This window comes from Parasteatoda tepidariorum, chromosome 4, assembly GCF_982258835.1.
Source record: "Parasteatoda tepidariorum strain Cologne lab strain chromosome 4, Ptep-v5.0, whole genome shotgun sequence".
NCBI lineage: Eukaryota > Metazoa > Arthropoda > Arachnida > Araneae > Theridiidae > Parasteatoda > Parasteatoda tepidariorum.
Window position 1 is genome coordinate 40464377 of NC_141758.1, and position 26264 is coordinate 40490640.

General features: G+C 27.2%; 1 protein-coding gene across 3 annotated transcripts in view; it reads left to right on the forward strand.

Moving 5' to 3' along the window:
* Nucleotides 1-69: 69 nt before the first annotated feature.
* Nucleotides 70-26264, forward strand: part of LOC107437620 (NPC intracellular cholesterol transporter 1) — a 60188-nt gene continuing 33993 nt past the window's right edge. Inside the window, exons 1-7 of one of the 3 annotated variants that reach the window (XM_016049703.4) lie at nucleotides 70-326; nucleotides 12865-12926; nucleotides 13035-13188; nucleotides 17439-17602; nucleotides 19268-19778; nucleotides 21716-21998; nucleotides 22871-22979. In XM_016049703.4, the coding sequence (XP_015905189.1) occupies nucleotides 12870-12926; nucleotides 13035-13188; nucleotides 17439-17602; nucleotides 19268-19778; nucleotides 21716-21998; nucleotides 22871-22979 (1278 nt within the window). In that variant the 5' untranslated portion in view covers nucleotides 70-326; nucleotides 12865-12869. Of the gene's footprint in view, nucleotides 327-9894; nucleotides 9973-11143; nucleotides 11245-12864; nucleotides 12927-13034; nucleotides 13189-17438; nucleotides 17603-19267; nucleotides 19779-21715; nucleotides 21999-22870; nucleotides 22980-26264 lie in introns of those variants that run through there. The other 2 variants (XM_043049372.3, XM_016049692.4) reach the window with 2 other exon arrangements.

Sequence of the window (26264 nt, forward strand, 5' to 3'; positions counted from 1 at the left end):
AGTATTTTGCCATATTTCGATGAAGAGGTTTGTAGCGAAAATATGAACCTATCATTTCTTCTTAAACACGTGACCGTGTAGTAGTTGTGATATTCCAACATTTTAAATGGATCAAAGGATTAACAGAACTACGTCTGCTATTGTTTACCTGTGTGCGACGAATTTATTTTTTATCTCTATTTAATTAGTTAGAATTCTATAAAATCTTTATAGTTTTAAATTTTCATTGAGCATATTTCGGATATTTTTGTCTCTCTGCTACATTTTGTAGTTTAGAGTAAACAGTTCGAAAACAAATTAATTTCCTTACTGAGTGACACTTAAGCGTAAGTAAAATATTTTGAAATTAATAATTGTATGTATATCCAATGTACGATCTATGTGTATTACAATTATGCTTTGAACATTTAACATTCATTTAGAAACCTATTTCATTTGTTTTGAACTGCATGTAATTTGTTTCAACCAAATAATTTCTATAAAGCGTAGAACGTAAACTGTGTGCTAAATATTTAAACATCCCTTTAAATTAAAAATAACTAACCAAGCAATATTGTTTTAATGATTGAATTTTCCTAAACTAAGTACGCATGCTTAGTTTAGTTTAGAGGGGATTTTGGTTAACCTTAAATATGGTAATTTGTGCATATGATATTTTAAATTAAAAATGTTGACACAACAGTGTAGTTTCTATGAGTGAACAAATTTTTCGATGGATTTGGATTTATGATCTAATAAATATGCTGTATAGCCGCAATCTGGAAATATTGTCTCAATAGTTTAATCAGGAGAGCATTCAACAGTTTCATTCTAATAATGCTAATTTTAACTTGTTTATTTTGCTTTACCTTTTATATCATTTAAACAAATCAAAATATTTTTGCTCATCATTATGGGGATATTTCCGTATCCTGATCTGTGACAGACTAATCGTTCAACTCGAAGTGAATAACTCATAGGCATTTTTTTTTTTAAATTGCAACTTTAAAATCTGTTTGGCACCTTGGCGATTGTAGTTGGCACCACAGATCCCGATGTGGAAATATCTCCATTATAATACTTATTTAAAGATTATTCTGTGATTTTTTTTTATAATTGTAAATTAACTTTTTTCAAATGAATTTAATAATTTCCACAATATTTCAAATTGTACGGTATAAAAATTTTTGCATCGTTTTAAGCTAAAAATTTCCAAATGATCTTGCAAACTGCCCATACCACTCTATGGCACTAAACAACACCTCTTCGTGTGATATTATTTGGTGCTCAAAGGGTAATTTTGGTGCATAGAATTTTCTGTCACCGCATATGTTCTATTTTATAATATTCTTGTTCTGTTTTACATTGTTTCATTTGATTTTGTTTCAAATGGAAGTTCAGTTTTAGTGACAACAACAAGTATGAAACAAATCTTTAATTTTTTTAATTATAAGGATATATAAAAAGAAAACATGTGTTATCTGACTGGTTTTGTTTAACATTATTAAATTCCATTCACCACTTACTGTGCAGATAACTTGACATTTATCTTTTTTAGTTTAATTAACCAGCATCTGTATAACAAAAAGAGAATAGCCTTTTAAACCTCCTAAGTTTATTCAATAATAAGGGTACCCAAATTCTCAAACCAGCTTCCCTTAGCGATAATTTTTGAAAGAACTTCTAAAATATTCCACTGAAAATGCAAGATGTTCTGGGAAGTAAATGAAACTGAAAAACTTTTTTAATAACATGCTTGTGTGATAAATTTTACTTCAAATTTAACAGTTAATCAAGGAAAGTATCAGTAAACTAAATAATTATTATGTATCTAAGAATGGCAATATCTTACCTATATAATTTATTACAAGTTTGCGTGATGAAGTATCATTCAAGTTTATAAATTAATAACTTGGCAAATTTTTTTACTCATTCAAAGCTTTATAACCATTTGTACTAAGATTCTGAAATTCACAAAGTGAGTGAGATTTTGAACTCCTGATTCTAAAAGTCATTCAGAAATTTCAGGCAGTTAATTCTGTAGGTTAGGGATGTTTAAAAATGAAATTTTTTTTTAGTGTTAAGTATTGTTATAAAATAAACTGCAGATGATTCTTTCTTGAATTTTTTTCAATTATTTAGAAGTTAACATTAGTAATGTTTGCTAACTTACAGCCCTATTTAATCAAAAACGAATTTTTGCTTGTTCCTTAATTCTTAATAGTGATTTATTTAGTCAGACTTAGACCTAGACGTTGAGCAACTCCAAGGAGCAGGGCTCATCGACCAGAGGTCTATTGTACCCAAACCCTAAATCGTGATTAACAAGAAAGCCTCATGGCTGAAATGAAATTCTGCAAACACCTAACAGGAACATCCTGCAATTCCCAGGCCTTAATGCAGTGATTCCCTAGTAATCTTTAAGCAGAATAGACCTCACTATCACAAAGTATATGTCTTGAAGTCTCCTCTTCAAGATGACAACCTCTACACAGAGGATTGGATTCAATACCCATTGTCTCCTGAGGATGCAGGTGTCTCCTGAGGATGCAGTGTCCAATGAGAAGACCAATGATCTTCCTCAAACTGTTCCTGTTTAGCTTAAGAAGCTCTTTTTGACGTACACTAGGACAGTCCCGATTCAGCTCCTTAGCTCGTCTCTGACCATGTGTTGCTCCATTGCTCATAGGCAATAATGTCATAGAGCTTGAATATAGATGCCCTGAATGATGTGTGAAAAATTCCCAAGGCTGGTTCAGGGATCCAGAAAATCGCACTAGAGCCAGCCCGTGCTGCTTCATCAGCTAGTTCATTTCCAGGAATACCCATATGTCCAGGTACCCAATGTAGGTATACCTTGTTATGAGTAAAGAGATCACAAAGGACCAAGAAGCACACACACTAGTGAAGAGGTGAATTTACAAATTTATTTAGTTAGAAAACTATCTAAAACCTTGCATTTGTTTTGTGTCTTGTTAGGCTTTTGAAATTAGTTTCTATTTTTCTAAGATAAGTAAAATTAAAGGTTATAGTTACTGAAATTTAGAAAAAAAAGTTATGTACCAAAATGCAAATTCTTCCGGAAAATTGCAGGTAACTCTTGACTTGACCGCAATCAATAGTATTTCTATTGGTGCGGAATTATACTGGAGTGTAGTTAATCTTTCTTTTGATTAGATGAACTTCTATTCTTAATCTCATAATATAAAATAGGCAAGGGCGAGGCAACAAACATTAGGAAGATTATTAAAAAATTATTTCTTTATTAAGAACGATTTTTGTTTTATCTTCTGTCTAGCCTTTTCTTTTTTTAAAAAAAAAAAAAACTTCCGTTTTTATACTTTTTATTATGACGCGGCAATTAAGAATTTTTTTTTTTTATTAGACTTTATACTTCACATCTTCTTGAAAATATGATATTTGGAAAACTGAGATGTTTAGCTTTAAAATTTTCTTTCAAAAATTAAGATCAAAAAATTTTTTTTTTCTGTTTTGTTTTTGTATATAATTTTTATGGGCGTTTTTATGTTACCGTTTATTTTTAAAAGCGTTTCTTATATACCTAACGTGTTTTCTCTTTGAACACCTTATATAAGATTTTTGTTTTATCTTCTGTTTAGCTTTTTCTTTTCAAAAAAAGAGAAAAAAACTTCTGTTTTTATACTTTTTTATTATGACGCGACAATATAATTTTTTTTTATTAGACTTTATACTTTGCATCTTCTTGAAAGTATGAAAATTGGAAAACTGAAATGTTTAGCTTTAAAAAAAAATTTCAAAAATTGAGATCAATTTTTATTTTTTCTGTTTTGCTTTTGTATATAATTTTTTATAGGCGTTTTTATGTTAGTGTTTATTTTTAAAAGCATTTCTTATATAACGTGTTTTTTCTTTGGATGTTTAATGGATAATTTTTCGAGAGAAAATATTGTATTTAACATTAAAATTTTATTTTAAGAATTAAGACGATATTTTATTTCTATTTCTATTTTTGTTCATTAATTTTTTTTAAATAGCTGTTAGTTAGTTTTTTTATTTATCTTAAATATTTCTTATTATCTTAACTTTATCTTTATTATCTATTATCTTTATTATTTATTATCTATAAAATTATCTTTATTATCTTAAACATCTTTATTAAAATGTTTTCCATTTACCCCATACTTATAAAAAAAGCTAAGTTTCAATAATAACTAAACTTATTTATTTATAAAAAACAATAGTTATTCATGATTTTTTTCCTTTAAAAAAAAGGTTGCTTTTTGGTCCCGAATATTCGGCTATTCGTTCCTTCCACAAATTCTATCCATAAAATTGTAGATGCACAAATTTTTTTAATGATAAATTTAAAATTTTTAAAGTATGATTTATTTCAAAATAAGTTAAATTTTATTTATATACAGCATGTGAATTAAAAAAAAATTCTTTTCATATGATTTGTTTGATTATCATTTTTCTTCATAAAAATTCTTATACTACAATGAAATTGAGAGTTACTATCTAATATCTGTTATTAAAGCTTTGATGAAATGAAGTAGAATTAGGAAACTTAGTTTTTATGGGCACATATGGATTATTATCATAACAAAAAGGTTGCAATTTGTTCTTATATTTAATTTCATTGTTTATGAATAATTTTGCTTAAAATTTTAGTTTGTATTTATCTGTGCAAAAAATAAATGAATAAAAATTCTGAAAAAAACTTACAAAATTGTTAATAAAAACTATTATACTACAATTTTCATTCATAAATTAAATTTTTAATTTTAATTATAGGGTATCTCAGAAAATATTAGTTAATTTTACGAATTAAATAGTTAATTGCCAATATTAAAAAGGGAGAAAAAAAATCGATATTTTACTGACAAACCTGGATTTTATTTTTTTTTCTTTTAAATAAATAAAAAACCTTTTTTTTAAGAAACACTGGATTTTTTTAACCTTATGAAAAATACATAGTGTTTGTGTATCTTTTATTATTGAATTCGAAGCATAAAAAAACGATTTTCCTATTATTCTTTAAGCATGAAAACTTCTAATTTCAATTTAAATTTAATTTTAAGAAAGAAATAATAGCTGAAAGGAAATAAATTGTAATGCCTTTTTATCTTTTAGTGCTACATTTGAATGAATAATTAAATTCTACATTTAGCATTTTTACAGTAATTGGAGTATCCACTAGAGACTAATAGATCTTTAATTTAAAATAGTATCTTGCCAGTCTATTTTTCGATGTTTTTCAAGCTCATTTGTTACTCGAAGTGTAATTCCTAATCGTTATATGGTGGTGATTTTTATTATGAAGAAGGCATATTGATTTTTTTATTTAAAAGAATTACGAAAATGAAATAATGTTTTAATAATTGAAATTGTTGATTTTCTTTATATTTAAATGCCAATAATCTCTTTAAACCACGAGTTGTATATAAAAAAAAATTATATGTTTTTTTTGTATTAAATAAGTTACCGGATACTGCTAAATTTAGACAAAAATAAGATGAAAAATGGCTCTCAGAAGTATTTTGAAAAGAATTCTGGGAGCGTTTATTTCTGCAGTTTGCAAATTTTCATGTGGTAGTTTTCAGGAAATCGCAGCTTTCATGCGAGTCGTCGTTAGCTCCATATGTCGAAAAAAAAAAGAGTCCATTATTGAAATCCATAGTTATTGTTTAAACTTATATTTTTTAAATGGTTTTTACAAAGTAGCGCATTCTCCCCCCCCTGTAAGTTATTCAAATTTTTTGGATCGTTTCACAATTTTTTCCCCCTATTCCTCTGCCTCAGAGTGTTCTCATTATTGAAGAAAAAAAAGTTTGCCATTTGATTGTTTTTATTAATTTATGGATAATTAAGTTGAAGTTTAATAGCACAGCAAGAGTCGGAATCGTTAAAAGGAATGAAAAAAAGAAGAAAAAGAAAGAAAAAGGAGATAAAACGAAAGATATTTGGTGTACTTCGAGATTTAGCCTCTCATCTCTGGTTAATCGAATTTGGTTTGTTTTCAAAATTATGGTTTTGCTTGGATTTTGAACCTTCATTAAATAATTATGGAACTCAATTATCTGTGAGTGGCTGTTGTAATAATATAATTCTGCGAGAAAATTTGTGCTAAGAATCGAATAAAATGTGAGGACATTTGTTTTTTTTTTATTTTTTTAATTTTTTTTTAAAATTTTAACTGGGAGGAGACTATGATTTTTTTTTCTTCTGCAATTTAGCTGTAAAATTGCTTGTTAGACTCTGTCTGTAAAGATAATTTTATCTAGGTGTTTATTTCCCTCCTTTTAGCTAGAACAGCGATTTTTAATACGTCATCATTAAACTGAATTCTTTTCTAGCTTCCTTTGTAATGTGTAATTGGCAAGATTAGACCAATTTATGACTACATTTCCAATATATCTTTATCACTTGAGATAACATGCGAAACAATTCATTTCATTGTTACGTAAATCTCGCAGAATTACGCTGTTTCATAGAATTTTACCTTTAAATGTTGGAACGGAAGAAAAAAAATTTCTGTTTTTTCATAAACTGCAGCGATTAAGGAAAGTTTATTAAAGCTTTTCTTCATTATGATTACGAAATTTTATATATTTTTTTTTGGCTGATGTTTATTTACTTATTTTTCTCAAAAATCAATCCAAAAAATTAACCGTTTTTTTACCAACATAGTTTTTTTACCAAGTAAACGTAAAACAAATTTAAAAAAAAAAGAAAAGATATACCGATTTTAGGAGATTTGACAATATAAAAGGAAAATTTAAGTTAGTTCTTCCCGCGGTTTAATTTCCCCTTTGGAGAGACGAATTTATCACGTCACAACACTAGAAGCCTATTTTTTTTTTTAATGTTATTCGTATTATACTAATGTATATAATTTGTCCTCCTACTAATTACTATTTAAATATCATTTTTTAAAGCTTTTATTGGAGTTTTTTTATTTCAGCTTTATTGAAGTACTGCTAGTAGAAAAAAAAAATAATAAAAACTACCATGCTAAGGAAAACTTAGTTTACTTTCATATTTTTAATGAAAAACTATGTTATAATTTTACGCATCTTAAAGCAAAAAAAGAGCGTTCGGGTTTTTTTCAGAAAAAAATTTATGGCTATCAGGAACGCAAAACGAAACTAAAAACCTAGAGGAAATAGGAAGAAGTGAACCAAAGGTAGATTAACCAAAGAATAACTTTTTATTTAAAATAAAAATTGAGCAAGATTTCTCAGAATAAACCGAATTGAGATTTTAAGTAGTTTCTGTTTCTATAAAACATAAATAAGATTAATTATTTTCATTTATTTAATTCTGATAGAATTTGATTTTGCTTTAAAATTAACTAAATTTAACATTACGTCCATACAGAGGAATAAATGTTGTTTATTTTTTTCGAATTATCTCCAAAATTCGTTTGAAATAATTTAATTTATAAAAGCATGTCTTTTGGATATTCTTATAAAGGAAAGAGGGGGAGTCTGTGACATCACCCCATCGTTATTCTTACTCACTCTTTCATTGCAAGGTCGCTTTCTTTTAATTTTGATAATGACGCACATACAAATCTTTTAAGTTTCACGTGTTAACGTTTTATTTTAAATATACTTAATGTTTTGCATAGCGTGCTTTTTTTGTAGCTTTTTTAAATACTCTTATTGTGTACTTACTAAATACTATTATCACTAAATACGTTGTATTACTAAATACTATTACAACGCAAAAATCACCAACTCAAAGACTTGCTGAGTTGGTGATTTTTGAGTTAATGTTGAGTTATTTGACGTACGTTAAATAAGCGAAATTACTTTGTTGAGTTATTTGGCTTATTTATTTGCATTAATAAATAAGCGAAAATAAAGATCTTTTCCCAAAATTTTATATTTATTTATTTTTAATTTTAGTTGATTCCTTTAATTAAATTTTTCAATTGTATTTTATTGTATGTAACTCAACGCATAACTGTTATTTTAAGTTTTCTGTGTAATAAAGATGTAAATTACATCCTAAAGTTCTCAATTTTTTTTCCCTGGTAAATTCTTGTGCCAAGATCTGTTTTTTTTTTCCTTCCTTTTCTTCTTCTTTTTTTTGTATTTTGTGAGATTGATTTTATAGCACCATTTGGTAAACTACCGTTTTTCATTTTATCAGGGTAAACTTCCGTTTTTCATTTTATCAGAAGATTTATCTTTGTCAGATAAATACGGGTTCCTGTTTCTACCGCTCAACTGCTCCGGTACTTTTTTCCCTTTTAGACATTAGTTTTTATTTTTGCGTCACACATAAGCACATTTTAATTTTAATTACCTTTAGTGCGTAAGATCATAAATTTCATCATAGCCTTGCCTTTAGTGCAGTGGAGTCACTATTTTCAACTGTTGTGCGACTAAAATCTACATTCAATCCAAGTCTCTTGATGAAATCATTTTAAACTTAAATATTATTTTTTATTCTTAACTATGAGATGTATTTGTCCAGAGTAACTGCTGAATATCTTTTCTCCATAAAAAGATCATTTTACCTGAATAAATGTCTAACAGAACAGTTAAATCGGAGAACATTCAGTAAAACAGATAATAAAAATGTGTTCTTTGTTTAGAGAAGCTGGTTTGATTTATAGCTTTAAAATATTCACTTATTTAATTGCTCTAACTACTTATTTTATTCACAAAATAATAAAATTTTGGCGAGAGAAAAAAAATTTCGAAACTTTAATATTTGAAAAATATGAATTTAAAGAAAGTAAACAACTTAAAACTTAAAAAGAAAAAAAAAAAAAACATGGGTTATATTCACTGCTTTTTAGACCCACTGGAAAAAGAAAGTGGGGAAGGCCGCGGTTGAGATGGGCTGACTCAGTGGAGTCTGATTTTCTAGCAATTAATGAAAAGAATTGGAGATCAAAGATAAATCGGAAGTCGTCATGGAGAAATCTTCAGAGGAAGGCATTGGCTCTCATTGGGCTGTCTGGCCAACTATGATGATGGTGATGTTTGGTTTTATTCAAATAATCCAGCAAAAAAGAAAAGGATTACATTTAGCTTTCGACCGTTCCCTGTATAAACTATGTAGCCAAATTTTCGCCTAGCTCGAGTACCATATTTTAAAGGTTACGAATCAGAAGCTATCGAAAGTTCTTATTTAATCTATCGACAGTATTTATTTTAAGAAATTACGTTACAATTTCTTATTCGATAACTTAATTAATAGGCAGTCATTAGTAATTTACAAATTTAAAGCTGCCCTTTAAACTGTAAGCCAACAATGGTTCAGTGGTTAAAGCACTAAATTGTCATTATGAAGAAGTGAGGTTCGATCCCCATTGACGACTTGAAGCTGACGAAAGTGTCAAAAACTTGACAAAAAAAAAAAAAAAAAAAAAAAAAAAACTCTGAAAAATTGTTTAAGTACTCTCTTTAGAGTAGGTGGTAAAAAGTTGTACGATCTGACCCGTTGGATTTTGTTGAAATTAGTTTGGTGGGAATTGGGGAAGAAGATACTGCTTTTTATCATTGTTTAATAAAATCTTCTATAAATTATCTAAAGTACGTATTTAAATTGCAAAATTTTCGATTTTTCGGATATCTGTTTGTAGATGTAGACTTATACTTTAAACTGCAGTGGAGTTTATACTTTAAGATATAAGGTACTTGCACTTATATAAAAGTTTATATTTTAAAAAGTGATTGCAGTTTTTATTAAAAATGTCATTTTTATTGTTTTTATTTTTCTTATTTTTTTTTAAAAAATAAAATAAAGTATTTTTAAAATATATTAATAAAAAAGAAGCTGCTGATTGTTTTAAAATACTTTATCGTCTCCCAATTAATTGAAAAGCTGCTATAAATGAGAAAAAATTCCGCGAAGGATCCATAAACTTTGTTTAATGGCTATTGACTATAGCTCGATGCGCGCTACATTTTCATTTACGTACTTATAAGGAAAAAGAGCTTTGGTGTCTTAACTTTTTAAGTTTCGTGACGTGGCAAATTTACATTGAAGGTAAGGATTTTCGAATTAACCAATTTCGTATGAAAAAGAAAAAGATTATTATTTTAAATATCGCGAGGAATCGGAACGAAATCATAAAATCTGTAAAAATACGTTTCCTTCTCATTTGAAGTTGATGTTGTTCTTGTGAAATTAAACTTGTATAAAAAGCTTGTTCATGAAATTTCTTTTAACATAATATGTAAAAATACAATCATTGTATTAAAAGCAGAGCTGTGGAATCGATAGTTGAAATGTTCGACTCCGGACTTTTTGGAGAGCTCAACTTCGACTCCTATTTTTGATTTTTTTTTTTTTACCGAATATTGGAAAAGTATTAATGTTATTAGTAAATAAAGGTTAATTACAAATTATTTACGGTCGATTAGAGTTCGAATTATTTATGTAGATAAGTGTATGCATAGTTCAATAAATCATAGCCTCAAAAGCGTTCAAATGTGTGAAGTGATAAGCTACAGTCTTCACTTAACACATTTGAGCGTTTAATTATATTAAAAAAACGTTCTAATAACGGGGAAATCTGCTTTTCAACCTTAACTAATTAAACTTTTTTGAATTTATGAATCATAAGATAAATTATTTATAATTCCTTTTAATATCAGTTTTTTTTTTTAAATTTTCAAAATTTCCTGTGTGTGTGTGTTTTAAGAAGTTTAATAAAATCGCTGACATAACATTGGATTTATGAAGAAGTCTTATTTTATAAGCCTGCTAGGCGATTTTACTTAATATCTTTTTTTTAAAAAAAAATATTTTATTAGAATCTATATCTTTTATTAAATTATCATTTTATTAAAATCTATATCTTTTATTAAATTATCCTTTTATTAGAATCTATATCTTTTATTAAATTATCCTTTTATTAGAATCTATATGTTTTTTTAATTAATATTGTTTTTATATCTTTTTTTCTTTTTTTTTTTTAAATTTTTTTTTTTTTAAATTTTTTTTTTTTTACGAGTTAAAAATTTTTTGTTTTATGCTTACCCTGATATATGGTATAATATTTGTCACGTTTTTTGAAGTTAAAATATTTTGTTTGAATGTCAAAACAAGGTTACGCGTGACATGTAGCTGATAGGCAAAGCAAATAAGATATCTTGCTATCTTTTATCTGTTTTTTTTTTTAATTGCATCACAAATACAAGTCACAGGACTCATTCTTTTCAAATCACCCCTCCGCGGATGACAATGTAATTCATTTTGTAAATAAAGTTTCAATTTTTAATTTATTATATTTTTGTCATCGCATCACTCAAACAAGTAAGAATTTGATTTATTTAACTTATTTATTTGTAAACGTGTTTTCCACTTGCTTATTTATTTATAAATATGTTTCATTAATATTTGAAATTGTATTAAAGCTAAGGTTTTAGTTTACTTTTTTTTTTTTTTTCCTTAAAGAAGCTTTCAACATAGTATCCCATAATCAAGTGTTCTTTTGACATTTAATTATTAATTTCTATTAAAAGATTTTCTTCTAATTTTTACAGAAACTCATTTTTTTTACTTGTATTAAATAAGATGGTTAATCAGGAGTCAATTTAAAAAGAAATAAGATTTATTTATAAAGCTGTAATATATTTAATTTATTTATGCAAAATTCCGATTTCGTCATTTTGTCGGACTTGTTGAACATTAAAAGAGAAAATAACCTAGTTTTCCAACGCAAAATGAAAAGAGAGGAATATTCAGAAATTTAATTTGAGGCTGCAAAATGAAATAAAATATGTAAATAAATACTACTAATAATAATATCGTGTCTTTAAAATATTGTAGCATAATTAAAGAAGTTTTGCTTAAATTACAATTGTAATGATAGGACGTTAGTTTCTTTTTAGATTTTTAAAATTTTTTTTTTTAAATAATTTTTGTGAATATGATATGGATACTAAGTATTAAAAAAGCTTAAACTTCTCACAAATAAATAAATAAATAAATATATATATATATATATATATATATATATATATATATATATATATATATATATATATATATATATTTGTTGCACCTTAAACAGTTATGGTGCCAGTTAAACAGTTGGAGATCTTGGAGAGTATGAAGTAAAACTTTTTCAAAAAAGCGCATATTTATATCTAGTTATTCTTTAGTATTGTTTTCAGATACGTACTTTACAAGTTCCCGGAACTTCCTGATAACACCACAATACACAGAAACATATAGCCTGCATGGCAGCCATGGTGTTTTCACCAGAAATTTGTTTCTGCTCAATTTGAAAATGATGCTTATAATTATATTGCAAATCTGCTTAAGTTACATTCAAGTTTATTTACAGGAAAAATAACTTTTGTAGATTTGGGTATTTTTTTACTAATTGCTTACTTAAAATTTGCTACGTTATCAAGAAACACTCATTCAATATTGTATTTATGTATAATTAATTACTTTTTTTTACACTGTATCGAAAATGTTAACTTTACTTGGAATTATCAATGTTTTGATATTGGTGTCATTTGTGACTGTTGTGAGTATGAATTAACAGTTAACAGTTAAAGAGCTTAGAGAGTATTAGGTCACACTTTTTCCAAAAGACGCACTGTTCCTTAGAATTATTTTCAGATATGTATTTTACAAGTTTCCGGAACTTCTAATTGGTTACAGCACAATACACCGAAACATATTACTTACATGGCAATCTTGGCATTTTTCGCCAGAAACTCATTTCTTCTCCATTAGAAAATATTGCTTATATTGCAAAATTGTATAAGTGACACTCAAGTTTATTTACTAAAAAAATAACTTTTATAGACTGAGATGTTTTTGTTTTATATTTGATTGCTTGAAATTTGTTACCTTATCACAAAACACTAATCGAATATTGTATATATGTCTAATTAAACTTATTTTTTATACTTGTAGCGAAAATGTTCACTTTGCTTGGAATTATTAACGTTTTGATATCGGTGTTATTTGTGACTGTTGTAAGTATGAATTATTAATCGTTGTGCGAATTTTTCTTTAATTTAAACATTTTAAAAGTAATTTTCTTCTTTCCTTCGTGTTTCTTTTTTTTTTTTTAATAATTATAGAATGGTGATGGACACTGTGTAATGAGAGGACAATGTGAGATAGATAATGTTACTACTTTAGCCAAGACCTGTGTTTATAACGGACCTCCTAAACCACTGACAGACAATTCTTCAGTTAGTTACTTAAAAGATCTTTGTCCAAATTTAAATGTTGGTAAGTACTATATTTAGCAAACTCTGCCTAGTGGAGTTTCCTAGGCAATCTTATGAAGACTATTAATTGAATCGCATAATTTTGAATCAAAATTGCATCAAATTTATTAATAATGATTTAGTGGTTTTGATCGGAATTTTGCAGGGTTTTATCTGTATCTGACGGTGTGTATACAAGATGTACCAAAAAGCGAATAATTTAAGAATTTTGTTTAAAATCAGTTTTATATTTTAATTACGTTATTTTAATGTCGAAATTTGTATTTATTCTGGGAGTACGCAGGTTATAAGAACGTATGGGAATTTTTTAAAAATAAATTTGCTCTTTTCTCCTGATATATTGCACATTGTAATTTAAATTATTCAATTACGGTTTATTATAAATTATGAGAAATCTTAATGTTCTTTAAGATTTGGGGGTGTGAGCTTGTTGATATAACTATTTGCTTTAAGAGAAATGTAGAAAAAGAAGTCCAGAATCGTTTTTATTTATCTTTCTCATCGCACTGTTTATTTATGTTATAATCTAATAAAAAATTCCGGTTCTTATCGAAATTCGCGAGCATGTTTAAATATGTATATCGTAAGGTAATGAGAAAAATTTTGCTCTAATTAGTATGCTATTTTATTATTATTATTATTTTTTTGGTTCAATACAATTAGCCATGTGCCTTTCGGCTAATTAAGAAATGTGTGAAGTATTCTTCAGACTTACTGCTAAAACCCTTAATAAGGCTATTTACTTTTCATTTTATTTTGTAACCGTCGTTGAACTGCCGACCCAATTTCGGGTTTACGACTTGCTCAACTCCACAGCCTTGTAATTTTGAACCAATCCAGAAGACAAGGAAACTCCTGGATCAGTACCCCCAGAGATATGGTTATCCTAGGTACGCTTTTCCAACTCTGGGCTTATTGCAAACTACCTGCAGTAAATCAGGCTTGTTAAACAATGTATGGAATATTATATAATTAGCCTAATAATATATTGGTACACTGTAATAAGCTTAAAAAGTTTCAGGCTGACTAAAAAATACTGGTGACTTCCAATCAGCATGGCGCATTACAAAATGTCGATGGGTGTTTGCTAAAGTGCTGAATTTTACAATTAACCAACGTCATATATTAAAAATATTGACATTAAATTATATATTATATATTAAAAAACATTTTATGTTATAAAAATTAAAAAATATATATTTTTTATTTTGCTGAATAAAATTTAATCTTATGCATTTATTATCAAATGAATGTTTTTTTTATTGAATATAAACGACGAATCACAATAGGGCTTTACTAGTCGTTTTACGTATTCATATTGTTGTAATTAAAAAAAAAAAGGAAAAGAAACCGTTGTAACGAAAGCTTTTTGTAACAAAATGAATGAAACAGAACATTTATGTAGTAAATATTACTCGTACTTAGTTACTCTAACTTAGCTTAAAAATAAATGCAGTGTAGACATCGAAAAACAAAAATTTAAGAGTGGTAGGTGTTTCAATTCTCGAAACTTCTGAAATCCAAGTCATTATTTAGTGATTTATTTATTGAATCAGAATAAAGACGTAAACTTTTATGACCTTTTTTGTTTCGATAAGCTGTAGATATTCAGAAATTTTTCACGTCAAGATTTTATCGGCCGATGAATCAACACTTTATTACCAAGCGTTTAGGATGTTTGCAAATTTATATGTAGGAATAATAATAAAAAAGGGATCAAATGGTGGTTTTATTAATATTTTTTTATTTTATTAAACTTTAATACTTCAAAAACTAAAGAAATTTGACATGAAAATAATTTTTTTCTTTCTTTTCTTTCTTTTTTCTTTAATAAAATTGTACCTTTCATACTAAATGTTTTTTTTTTTTTTTTTTTAACAATTTTTTTAACGTAACATTAAAACCGTTAATTTTTTTCCATATTTATTTATTTTTTAGATTTCTTTATTTTAGTTTAGTCAGTTTTTTAATGCCAACGATATTTTATGCTACGGAATCAGACACAAAAACGTTCTTTCCCATGCCCGTTTTTTGAGGGATTTAGATTTTTGATCATCAAAATATATAGAAGGGGGGAGGGGGGGAGATCTATATATATTGATCTCTGTAGCCGAAATCTGGTGATTCCGAGTCGGACTGGAGAGCGGGCGAAAGTTTAAGCCGTTACTTTTTGCGTATTTCACTATATTTGAGGAACTATTTAAGCCAATCAAAAAATTTTGGCTTCAATTATTAAACTATTTTGTACAATGGCATTTTTGTGTAAAAATATTTTTTATTATTGAATTTATTAATTGTCAAAATAGTTTTGAACTTTAAGGTATACGAATTTTTATATCATTTTATTTAGTAATTTTTAGTTAGAAAATAATAATAATCAGAGTTCAATGTAATTGATCAAATATTTCATGCGAAATGAAAATTTAGAAATGTTTCTGAAATTTCATCTCTCAGAAACTATGCGGCCAATTTCGTCCAATTTTATCATTTAAAATATCTAATAACATACTTTAAACTTGAATAAAATTTAATTTTGTATACCTTACAATTTGATAAGTTATCAATTATTAAGATAAATAATTAATACTATTTATAAAAGTTATTTTTTACTTGGAAATAGAGCAAGTTTTATGATCGTGATAATCGAATTTAGATGAATGAGTTTTAATCTTCTGAAAAGTTTTAAGTCAAGGGTCAATTTTTGGAACCATTAAAATTGGTCTTTTAGTGCACCTAGTATGATCATTAAAATAAAAGTTATTTAGGGTGATACATATCTATATATTTTCTGTTTTTTAAATTTTGTAATTTGCTATTATAAACACTTGTTTCATTCATAAATATGAAGAGTTTCTATGCATTCATTATTTTTAATCATACAGTTGTATGCTTACCAGTGGCATGATTACTTGATTCTTTTTAGAAAATCATTGATTTAAATCAACTATGATATTTTAAAAAAGAAATTAACTTAAGCCAATTGATATTTTACAATAAATCTTAAGTAAAATACTTTTATCTATAATTATTTATAAATATTTTCTTTCGGATGTGATTTCTTGTAAAAAAAATCTGATTTCATTAATAATGAAGGTTTTATCCAAAAAAAAAATATAATGAAAAGAAAATGTATGTAAATTATTATATTTCAAACTAGATTAATAAATAAATAAAATTAGAGAAAAAGGTGGCTTGATATTGTTAAATTATATTTTCCTATTAGCTCTATGTAAAATTATTTGCTGGTAATAAATATATTTTAGTTATACCTATTTACTTTTTTGTTTATTTGAATACAAGTGATAGTAAAACGTAATAAACTCATAGTTATTGTATATCAATACTGAAAAAAAAAAACTTGTTCTGTCCAGAGAAACTTAAAAGAATTTTTTTCTTTAATATATTCTGATTGAAACTAATTTACTCTTCATTGGATATTTAACTGAATTGCATTTTGTCTTTAAAATTTTAGGATGTTTTAGCTTGAGCAAAAATAACTATGATTTTATTTTTTCAGTGATTAGATTGTAATAATTAAATAATAATCTATGAAACATTTTGGTTAAAAATAATAAATGTTTTAGCTATATTATTAATTTTAAATACTAATATTTAATCTGGTTTTTTAATTTAAAAAAAAAAAATCGTATTTTTTGCCAAGCTTGATGGTTACTATGTATTATAGTGTATCGTTGTTGTTACTATTATATTTTATAGTTATTCAAAATAAAATTTATGCCTACATATGAGTTAAATGAAATGTTCAAACAATTATAAAGAAAAAATTTTGAAAGTAAATGCTGTTTATTTTTCCTATTTAAACAATCCTTTTTTTTTTTAAATTAATAAAAACTGTGTTATTAATTTTAATAATTATTGATATTTCTTAAATTAAAATTATTTTTAGTATTTTAATTATTGATAATTTTAATTTTAAATAAAAAAAGTCTTTTGTAATCCATCAGAAAATACTACTTGGTCTAAGATACAAGAATTAAAATTAATGCTTTCTTTTTAGATTGTTTTTTTTTACAAGTGGTACTTATTTTTTTGATGACATATATTTATTTATTGTCATTTTAAGTAACATTTTTATGATGTTCAGAGGAGAGAATTAATTCTACTAATATTCTTTATTGTCATAATATTTGGCTGAAACTTTGAAAAGTTACTTCAAAATACTTAAGAAAATTTTTAATTTTAATAGCTTTAAAAAGTTAATGCTTATTAAAAAAAGTAATTTTTTTTCAGGACCAAATTTTGAAGTTTGCTGTGATGCTGATCAAGTTCAAGCTTTTCAGGAATCGTTTAGTGCTTTAGCAAACTTCTTTCAAAGATGCCAATCTTGTTTTCACAATTTAGCCCAAATATTTTGCAATCTTGCGTGCTCACCAACTCAAAGCAAATTCATGCAGGTAAAAAGTTTGAATATTTTATAAAACTTGCATTTTAGTTAAAGAATTTACTACTTACTGGTTTTCCTTTAATGCCTTTTCTTCAGTTATGTTTTTTGTAATATATATTTTAATGTTTTTAATTTTTGTTTCAAAAAGGATTTTATGAAAGAAATAGCACTTGAAATGTGTAAGCATGTCATGATGTTGAAATTTCTAATTCGTATAGTTTACACACACTCACAAAAATTTTTAAACTGTCTTGGTTTACAAAAATAGCAATGAAGCATATTTTTAATTGTAAAATCTTTTCATATTAGGCTAATGCTTGAAAAAATGTTCTTATACAAATTTATAACTTTACATTAGTTATGCTGTTTCAATGCTATTATGTCTTAAAAATACATAATTGATTAAAATTACTATCAATAGTGGTGAAATTCTTTGCTTTATATCATTTTAATTTTCTGCCCTTTATAAATTTAAATAAAGGATTGCTTTAAGTAATTGAACAGAATGTTATAATTGGTTTATCATTAGATTTAAATTTTTTTTCCTTCAAATTATATGCATGGTTGCAATGCAGATACGAGCCATTAGAAACATTTTTTGTCTCTTTTTTTATACAATATAATATCTATCATAATCTATGAAATTTTGTCTCATTTTTGATCTAACATAATCTATGAAATAATTTTTCCTTTTTTGTTCCCAGTTGTTATTTGTTATTTTTTTTTTTTTTTTTTTTTTTTTTTTTTTGCTGACTAGGGGTATGAGCAATGCTTTACCTATGCTAAAATTCTTTTATTTTTAAATTTTATTTACAAGACTTTTAAAAGCAATGTATCAATAAAATTTAGATAATGCCTAAAAAATATACTTAAATATTTATTTTACCTGCTTTTTTTAAAAATTTAAGCATCTTAGTATTTAGTTCTAGCTTCTTCATAACTTTAAAGTTAAGGTTTTCCTTAACCGAAAAATAGATATATAAAGTAGAGCATAAGTAGTGCATCAGCAAAGATACAGTAAATGCATAAGAACATAGCAGAAAAATTTAGCAAATTCCTGGAATGTTTAGAAAGTATCTATTTTTTGTGTATTAGGGGAGAGTCGGGTAGCCCCGCCCACTTAAGGAGTATTGCTTATATTTCTGTATAATATTGAGTAATAATCAATATTTTTGTATGTTTCTTTTGTTTTATCATCTAATTAAATAATGCAAAAAGAATAAACCAAAAAAAGAATAATTTAACTTAAAAAAATAGAAATTTAAAAAAGCATGTTTTTCAGCTCTTTTCAAAATGTGTCGGGTAGCCCCGGCCAGTTACAAAAATTATGTTTTTTGACTGTTTTTTCAGGTGTAAATGAAAATGATCAATGTATTGACAACAGATAAACCTCATTTATCATTTTTATCACAAAATTCAACCGATTTTTCTTAATTTCATGACTACATATTTTCAAAACTATTGTTTACCATGTTACCAGCTGCATAAACTCTTGAAACTTTGAAAATAATCTTTTTTTAATATAACAATTAATGTCCGATGGCCCATTGACTTGAAAAGAATATTCTATACATATGAAATTGACAGTGGGCGGGGGTACCCGACACTTTCCTACATAGTTTTTCTTATTTTATCTATAAAGTTTTTGCATGTTCCAAAGTAATCTTTTTTTTAGGTAACAAATTACACTACCGATGGAAAAAAACTGTCAGTTGATGCACTGGATTACTACATTACTGAAAGTTTCACAGACGGGCTCTTCAACTCCTGTAAGAATGTGCAGCTCTCATTTGTGACACAGAAAGCCATTACCATCACATGTGGCTCGCATGCTGATGACTGCACTCCTCATTATTGGCTAGAATATATGGGAGGACATGATCCATCTCCCTATCAGATAAATTTCAAATTTGTAGAGACTGACAAAGTGATAGTGGGAAATCAGACTTTTTATCCCATGAATGAAACTATTATTCCTTGCTCAATGCCAGCAAAAGCTGGTGGGGTTGCCTGTTCTTGTGTAGACTGTCCGTGTGATCCCGAGCCACCTCCTGGTCCTGACGGGCCTGGTACAAAAATACTGGGCTTGGATCTAATGCAGGCTATCATGTTATTGGTATACATTCTTGTTGCTGCCACTATTATCGGATATTTTCTTTACAGGAGGATCAAAAGTAAATCTGAAGGTAATTATGCTTCTTGTAATTGATTGTGTACTTTATTATAATTTTTTATTTTTATGCTTTTAATTTTATTTTTATTACTCTTATACCTTTTAAGGCCAGGTTTCTTAGGAGAAGTGTCTTAACTGGGCGTTAGCGTTAAGTTGATATAATTTTGACGTCATAAAAGTACCGTTTTGTTAGCTCAGCGTGAGCAGTCGGTTCAACACAAACATTATCTTGCATTGCGCATGTGTTAATAACGTAAACAAATATTTATTTTTAACTTGTATTGATTTTGTGATTGTCGACCAGTGCTTTAAAGAACAAATAATAACTTTGTCCCAGAAAAAACACATTATAGCTTAGCTAAATGAAGAAGAAGAGGGAAAAGAGGCTATGTTTAATGTTAAAATTAAAATCTTGGCTGATTTCAATGCTCTGTTGTTGGCTGTTGTCCGCCATTGCTTCTGTTATTAACGTCACGTTGTAATCCAACTGCAGTTGATTTGGACGGCAGTTGTCGTTCAAGCTGAGCGTTCGATGACGCATGCTGTCAAACTCATAAATTGACCAATCAGAGGTAAAGGTTCGTTTCAAGCTGAAGCCGACAATCTACGTTTCCTAAGAAACCAGACCTTTAATTGTATTTTATATTTTCTTTTTTTATTAAAAATTTTATATTGGATATTTGAATTATATTTTTAATGTTAGAATGATGCTATCCTATTTTACCTAAAGATTTATGTTTTTAACTTTGTGTTTGATTAGAGAATGAAGTTGCAAAAGACTATTTTTTTTCTCAATCTATTTTATTTATGACTGTCATTGAACAGCCGACCCAATTTTAGAGTTTACGACTACCAATTTTCATCTCCGTAGCCTTGTAAATTTGAACCCAAACTACTTACAAAGTTCTTGTCAATTTTATTTTTTCTTCACATGGCATCCAAGAGAAAATAAAAAGATATTGAAGAAGGTAAAATGACTTATTTGTATAGTACTACGTAAGCAGCTGCAATGGCTTATTTGCATAAGCCAGTAGGGTAAAGGAATCTAATTATCAGTTCAGCAAAATATGTTCGTTGAGGATTATCATATTCTATCTTTGTTCTTTTAAGTTTAAATTTAATTTTTCTTAAGATTTGCAGTCTTTTAAAAATCTATCTTTTTATCTTGTTTACTGTCTTTAATTTGGATAATGTATGCATCATTGATTTTGAAACTTAATATTCTGTTATGTTAGTTTCAATTGCTCAATATTTCAAATTTACCTAGTTCACATTGAAAAAGCCTACTTTATATAAAATATATTTAATTTTCAAAATTGAAATAAAACTTATCATTTTTTTAAATAGTAATATTTTATTATTATTTTTTAATTAAGTAATCTAGCAAGCAGAAAAAATCTTCTCACTTCATTTTTTTTTTTAATGTTTTAGATAAAATCTGTAGTTTTCTCTTGTTGAAATTTTATAAACTCAGGAAAAAAGTATTATTACAGTTGTGGGCATTTTGAAAAATAAAATAATGATTATATTTATTCACATTTTTATAAAGCTTTTTAAGTTTCACTTGTTTTTTATTGTTCAATATTTTTGTCTAAAATATAGTTTAGTATTTTGTGATCTATAAATATATTTTACTAAGTAGCATAATTTGCTTTCCATGATCAGTTTTATAGTAAGTATTAAAATAACTAGTCTTAATAATCAAAATTCTTATTAATATTTAAGTTTTGTATTGAATAAATTTAAGGCTTGGATCAGTCTAGTGCGACTGATCCAAGCTATTCATTTTATTATAACTTCTTTTTTTGTTTTCACTCATTTTTATATTACAAATTAAATATGATTTTTTTTAAAAAAAAGAAAAGTAAGTAGCTTGCAAATTATTCTGCTAAGTTGTCAAATCAGTTATTTTCATTTGTTTTGTAACAATTGCAATTTAACCCTTTTCAGAAGATGAATTGCTAATAATTGATGTGAAATTAGATCCAAAAAGAGTTAGCAGATGCAACCGGTGGGGAGCTCAACTTGATGAATGGTTGAAAGACATATTTACTCGATGGGCATTGATGTGTGCATCGTATCCATATACAGTACTTCTTATTTGTATTGCTTTTCTCATTATCTGTGGATCTGGTCTTATCTTTTTCACAATAAGAACAAATCCAGTTGAATTGTGGTCTGCACCTACAAGTCAAGCAAGAGAGCAAAAAGATTACTTTGACAATCATTTTGGGTATGATTTACTATTTTATTTGAAATTTTGTAACCAAGCTGTGAAGTTATATATTTTTTTATGAAAATTGAAATAATTAATAAGTTATATCTTTTGTTTTGTTGTATCGCTTTTTTCCATCTCCAGTTTTCCATCATGTGTATGCAAAATTCGATATTCAAATAATTTTTAGGTAGTTACTGTTTCCATTTTTAAAACTTCAATTATATCAGTATCAAACCTTGTTCATAAATTTATATAAGGGTATGCTTTTTATTTGGTGTCAAAAACCTGAAAGTTTCAGATGATTAATATTGTGTTTGTTTGATGAGATCAAAATGCATGTGACCAAAACCTGGTTTTTGGTCTCATGTATTTTGATCTGATCATCTGATGGGGTTAAAGAATGCAGTCTGGAACCCTATCAAACTATTCTGAGACGATTGGACAAGTGAATCATAGCCAACAAGAAAAAGCCTGTGTCGTAAGGGATTCAATGTTTCTAAAATAGCTAGATCTAAAATATTGCATAAACAAACCAATAGAATGTTCATTATTGAGCCAGCTATGTTCGCTTTTAGAAGTTGGTTTCTTAGGGGAAGGAAAGAAAGACAAACCTTGTTGTATTAGCTAAATTATATTATGGTTTGTTTAAATAAATTATTATATTCATGCTAGAGGGAATTATCAGGAATATTTCTTGGAAAAAATGAAGATACAATAAATGTACTTCAGAGATTAATGAGAGGTTGTCTATAAATAAGCGTCAAGTTCCTTATTTGTCATATTTTCATGATATTTCTAAAATGTACATTATATATATATATATATATATAAACTAATTCTATGTAAATTTTGAATATAAAGCTATATGTAAAAATACTTCTATGCAGACCTTTCTACCGTACTGAACAAGTTATTATTAGACGGAAATCTGGAGAACCTGTTATTGGAAATAATCTGACTTTTAGTTCTGTGTTTGATAGGGAATTTCTTCACAAGGTATGTATTAATTTTTGCTATACATACATTTATTATTCAGATTACCTTGTTTAATTATGATTACTACTATTTTCTTTGTTTATTGTTTTTTAAAGGATTACTCATTTCAATTTTACTGTAGCTAAAATAATCTCCAATTGTTATTATTTATTCATTTACATTTCTATTTTCACTATTTAGACAATGTTTTTGAGCTTATCAGTTGATTATATCATTATAGAAACTATTAAAAACCAGTAAATATATTTTCTGGATTATTAGTTGCTTTATTATGTAAATTGACCTTTTAATGTGAAATCTTGCTTATTTGGAGTGAAAGTTGGCCCATGAGTCCTTCTTTGTTTATAATGTTCTTTTGTTTCTAAATTATTAAAAAAAAATCTCAGGTGTGCTTAAATTTTTATTTTTATTTTAATAAAAATATTCTACAATGATATTTCTTAATCTGAGTTATTTTGTTCATTGTCCGTTTTCTAATAAAGAAGGTACTTTTTCCTTTGAAGGAAAAGTTTAGATGCATAAATAAAGCTATTGTTATTAAGGTGTTCATTAGGGTCATGTTGGGTAAACTGGGTATAAAATCAAGCTTTTTTTTAAAGAAGGCTTTGAAATGAAACAAATATATTTTACTGAAAATTTTTATGCTGTTTATATACATTGAATTTATATTATAGATTAAATAGGAAGCATAACTTATCAATTTTATTTTTTTGTTTTATTACAGTAATGCATTCAAAAGAACATGTTTTGATATACCCACTTTTCCCCAAAGTCGGTATAGTTCTGGAATTAGTATATATTTCACTAAAAAACATACGATAATTTTGTTTTAGAAATAAAAATGCTCTTAAATAAATACATAATGATTATATTCAGAAATAATTTTTTTCGTAATATTAAATTAAAGAATTATTTTCCATGGCTATCAAAATTAGGTTTCACTTCGGATGCAATTTATTTTGCTGAACTCTGCACAATTTCATAAAAAAACAAGAAAGCTTTTATAGTTTTTGGTTTATTTTAAATATAAATGAGAATGTAAGAATTAATATCTATAGTGGCAATTTAAAGTGATTTTGGTATTTAGAGCAGACTATTTTTATTCAATTAAGTTATTTTAAGGAAAAGTTGGAGATGTGGCCAGAGCTGTGCTCCATGCCTTCGGTTCCATTTGACTTGTACTTTAACTTTTCTGCACTTGTCAAACGACAACAACACAACAACATTTTAAGAAAAATGTTTTGTTGTCCATGAAAAAACTATCATTTGAACTTAGTAACTTGCATAAAATCTCATCTATATCTTTAAATATGCTCACTAGATTGTACCATTATGCTATTTTGGTAATTTTTTCAATTGTATGCTATGCATGTTATGTTATTATTCCTCACCCCATCATTCTTCTCTTAAAAAAAGTTGAAAGAAATGTTTTCAGTGCGAAAATTGCTATATAGGGCTATAATTAAACAATTAAATTATTTTTTAGCTATTTCATTATAAAATATGAAGCATTGGATACTTTCTAAAACTAACACAGAAGTAAAAAAAAATATCCATATCTTACAACACTTAACTAAGTCTAACCATATAATCACTTGACCCCACCTTAGAAACTTGTTTTTTCTAACGACTGGCACTGAACCTTTTACATTCTTCGCCTAGGAAGATGCCGGAAGTGTTACGCATTTAACGTTACCCATTGCATATTGCAATGTTTTTTTTTAACGGCAGGATTGCTCGTTTAACTGAACCCTAAGTCACGGAGGCGAGCAACATTACCCACGCCACACTGTCACAGATACCCATTCATAGACGGGCCACATTCACACATCACATAATAGAGAGAGAAACATCCATGCCCTGAGCGGGATTCGAACCTGCAGCCATTGGCCCACCTTATAAACTAATTCATAATAAATAGAATTTTTTAATTTATTCTTAAATTTATATGTTTATCTGATCTTTAGATTTCCATCTAACAGATTGAACTGAAATTTTACAAGTTTTCAATGATATTAGAAGAAAGTTCATTAACAGCTTAAACTAACATATTGTATAAGTTGATCATAAGCAGATAGTTTGTAAACATTACATTTTTTATCAATTTTTAAAATTAAAATAGAAATGCTTGCCACAATTGCAATAAATGTCTCTAAAAATATTAGAGAAAATAGATGTATCATTACATATGCCCACTTTACCCCACCTGACCCTATCATATCTATAAATACAATGGATTAATTGCTGCACATTGTAAACTACATTGCATTTGGACAATGCTAAAATTATTTCCATCCGAGACACATCAGTTCATCTTGATGCCCTGGAATCTTGTTTTATTCGTATGAATGCTTATTCCCTTGTTAACGACATTAGTTCCTCACCATCTCTTCATAGCGCCTGAAAATGAATTTTACCCTCTCGACCATTGTGGTTTTTTTCCGTTCTTTTTTCTCTTTGGCTACCGCTTTTTTTTCTAATTTTTTGTTGGCAACTTTACATTTTATATTTTAAATCACTTTTGTTTCTTCTCATTCATGTCAAGTTTTGAAAATGGGCGTCTATTTTTGAAACTCTTGAAATAAGTCTACTGTTATTTGATATTTATATATTTTGGAAGCGTTTGAAGTTTTTAATCAGGTAATATTTTACTGCTTCAGTTTCTTGGGATTATTTATTTAATGGCTTAATACTATGAAAGTGTGAATGTGGTACCTTGACTGTATGAATGTGTATGGGAGAGAGAATAGAAAGGAGTAAGTGGAGGCACCTGTGAGATGCTCAGTGGCAGCCAGCTTTGGATCAACCAGGCACTTTTGGGTTCGTGAATAAGGAGCTTTACATAGCTATCACCTCGCATGATGTATCTGTTTGAAGAAAAGAATTGAATGCTGAAAATAAAATTGATTGTTGATAGGGCATATTTCATCCCGAGTATGGCGCATAATCATGCACATTAAAGTGCAAATTATTACTTTTGTTTCCGTAGATTTCATTCAATCACCAAATCTTTTCTGATTATCATTTTGTGCCAAACTGGATATGTCGTAAATGGTATGTTTGTATATGTAACTAGTATGTTTTGCTGGCAAACGTGATTTTGAATATCTTTTAAAAGTGTGAAATTTTTAATTTTGTGATGTTGTAGAAGCTGAGGTATTTTGATATTCAGAAGGTGAAGATGCATTCCTAGAAAGGGATTAATTGGGGATGTTTCATATAAACTTCTTGATTCTAATTTAGAAGTAGACATTTTAAAACAGACTGGTGTAGAATGTGCATCTT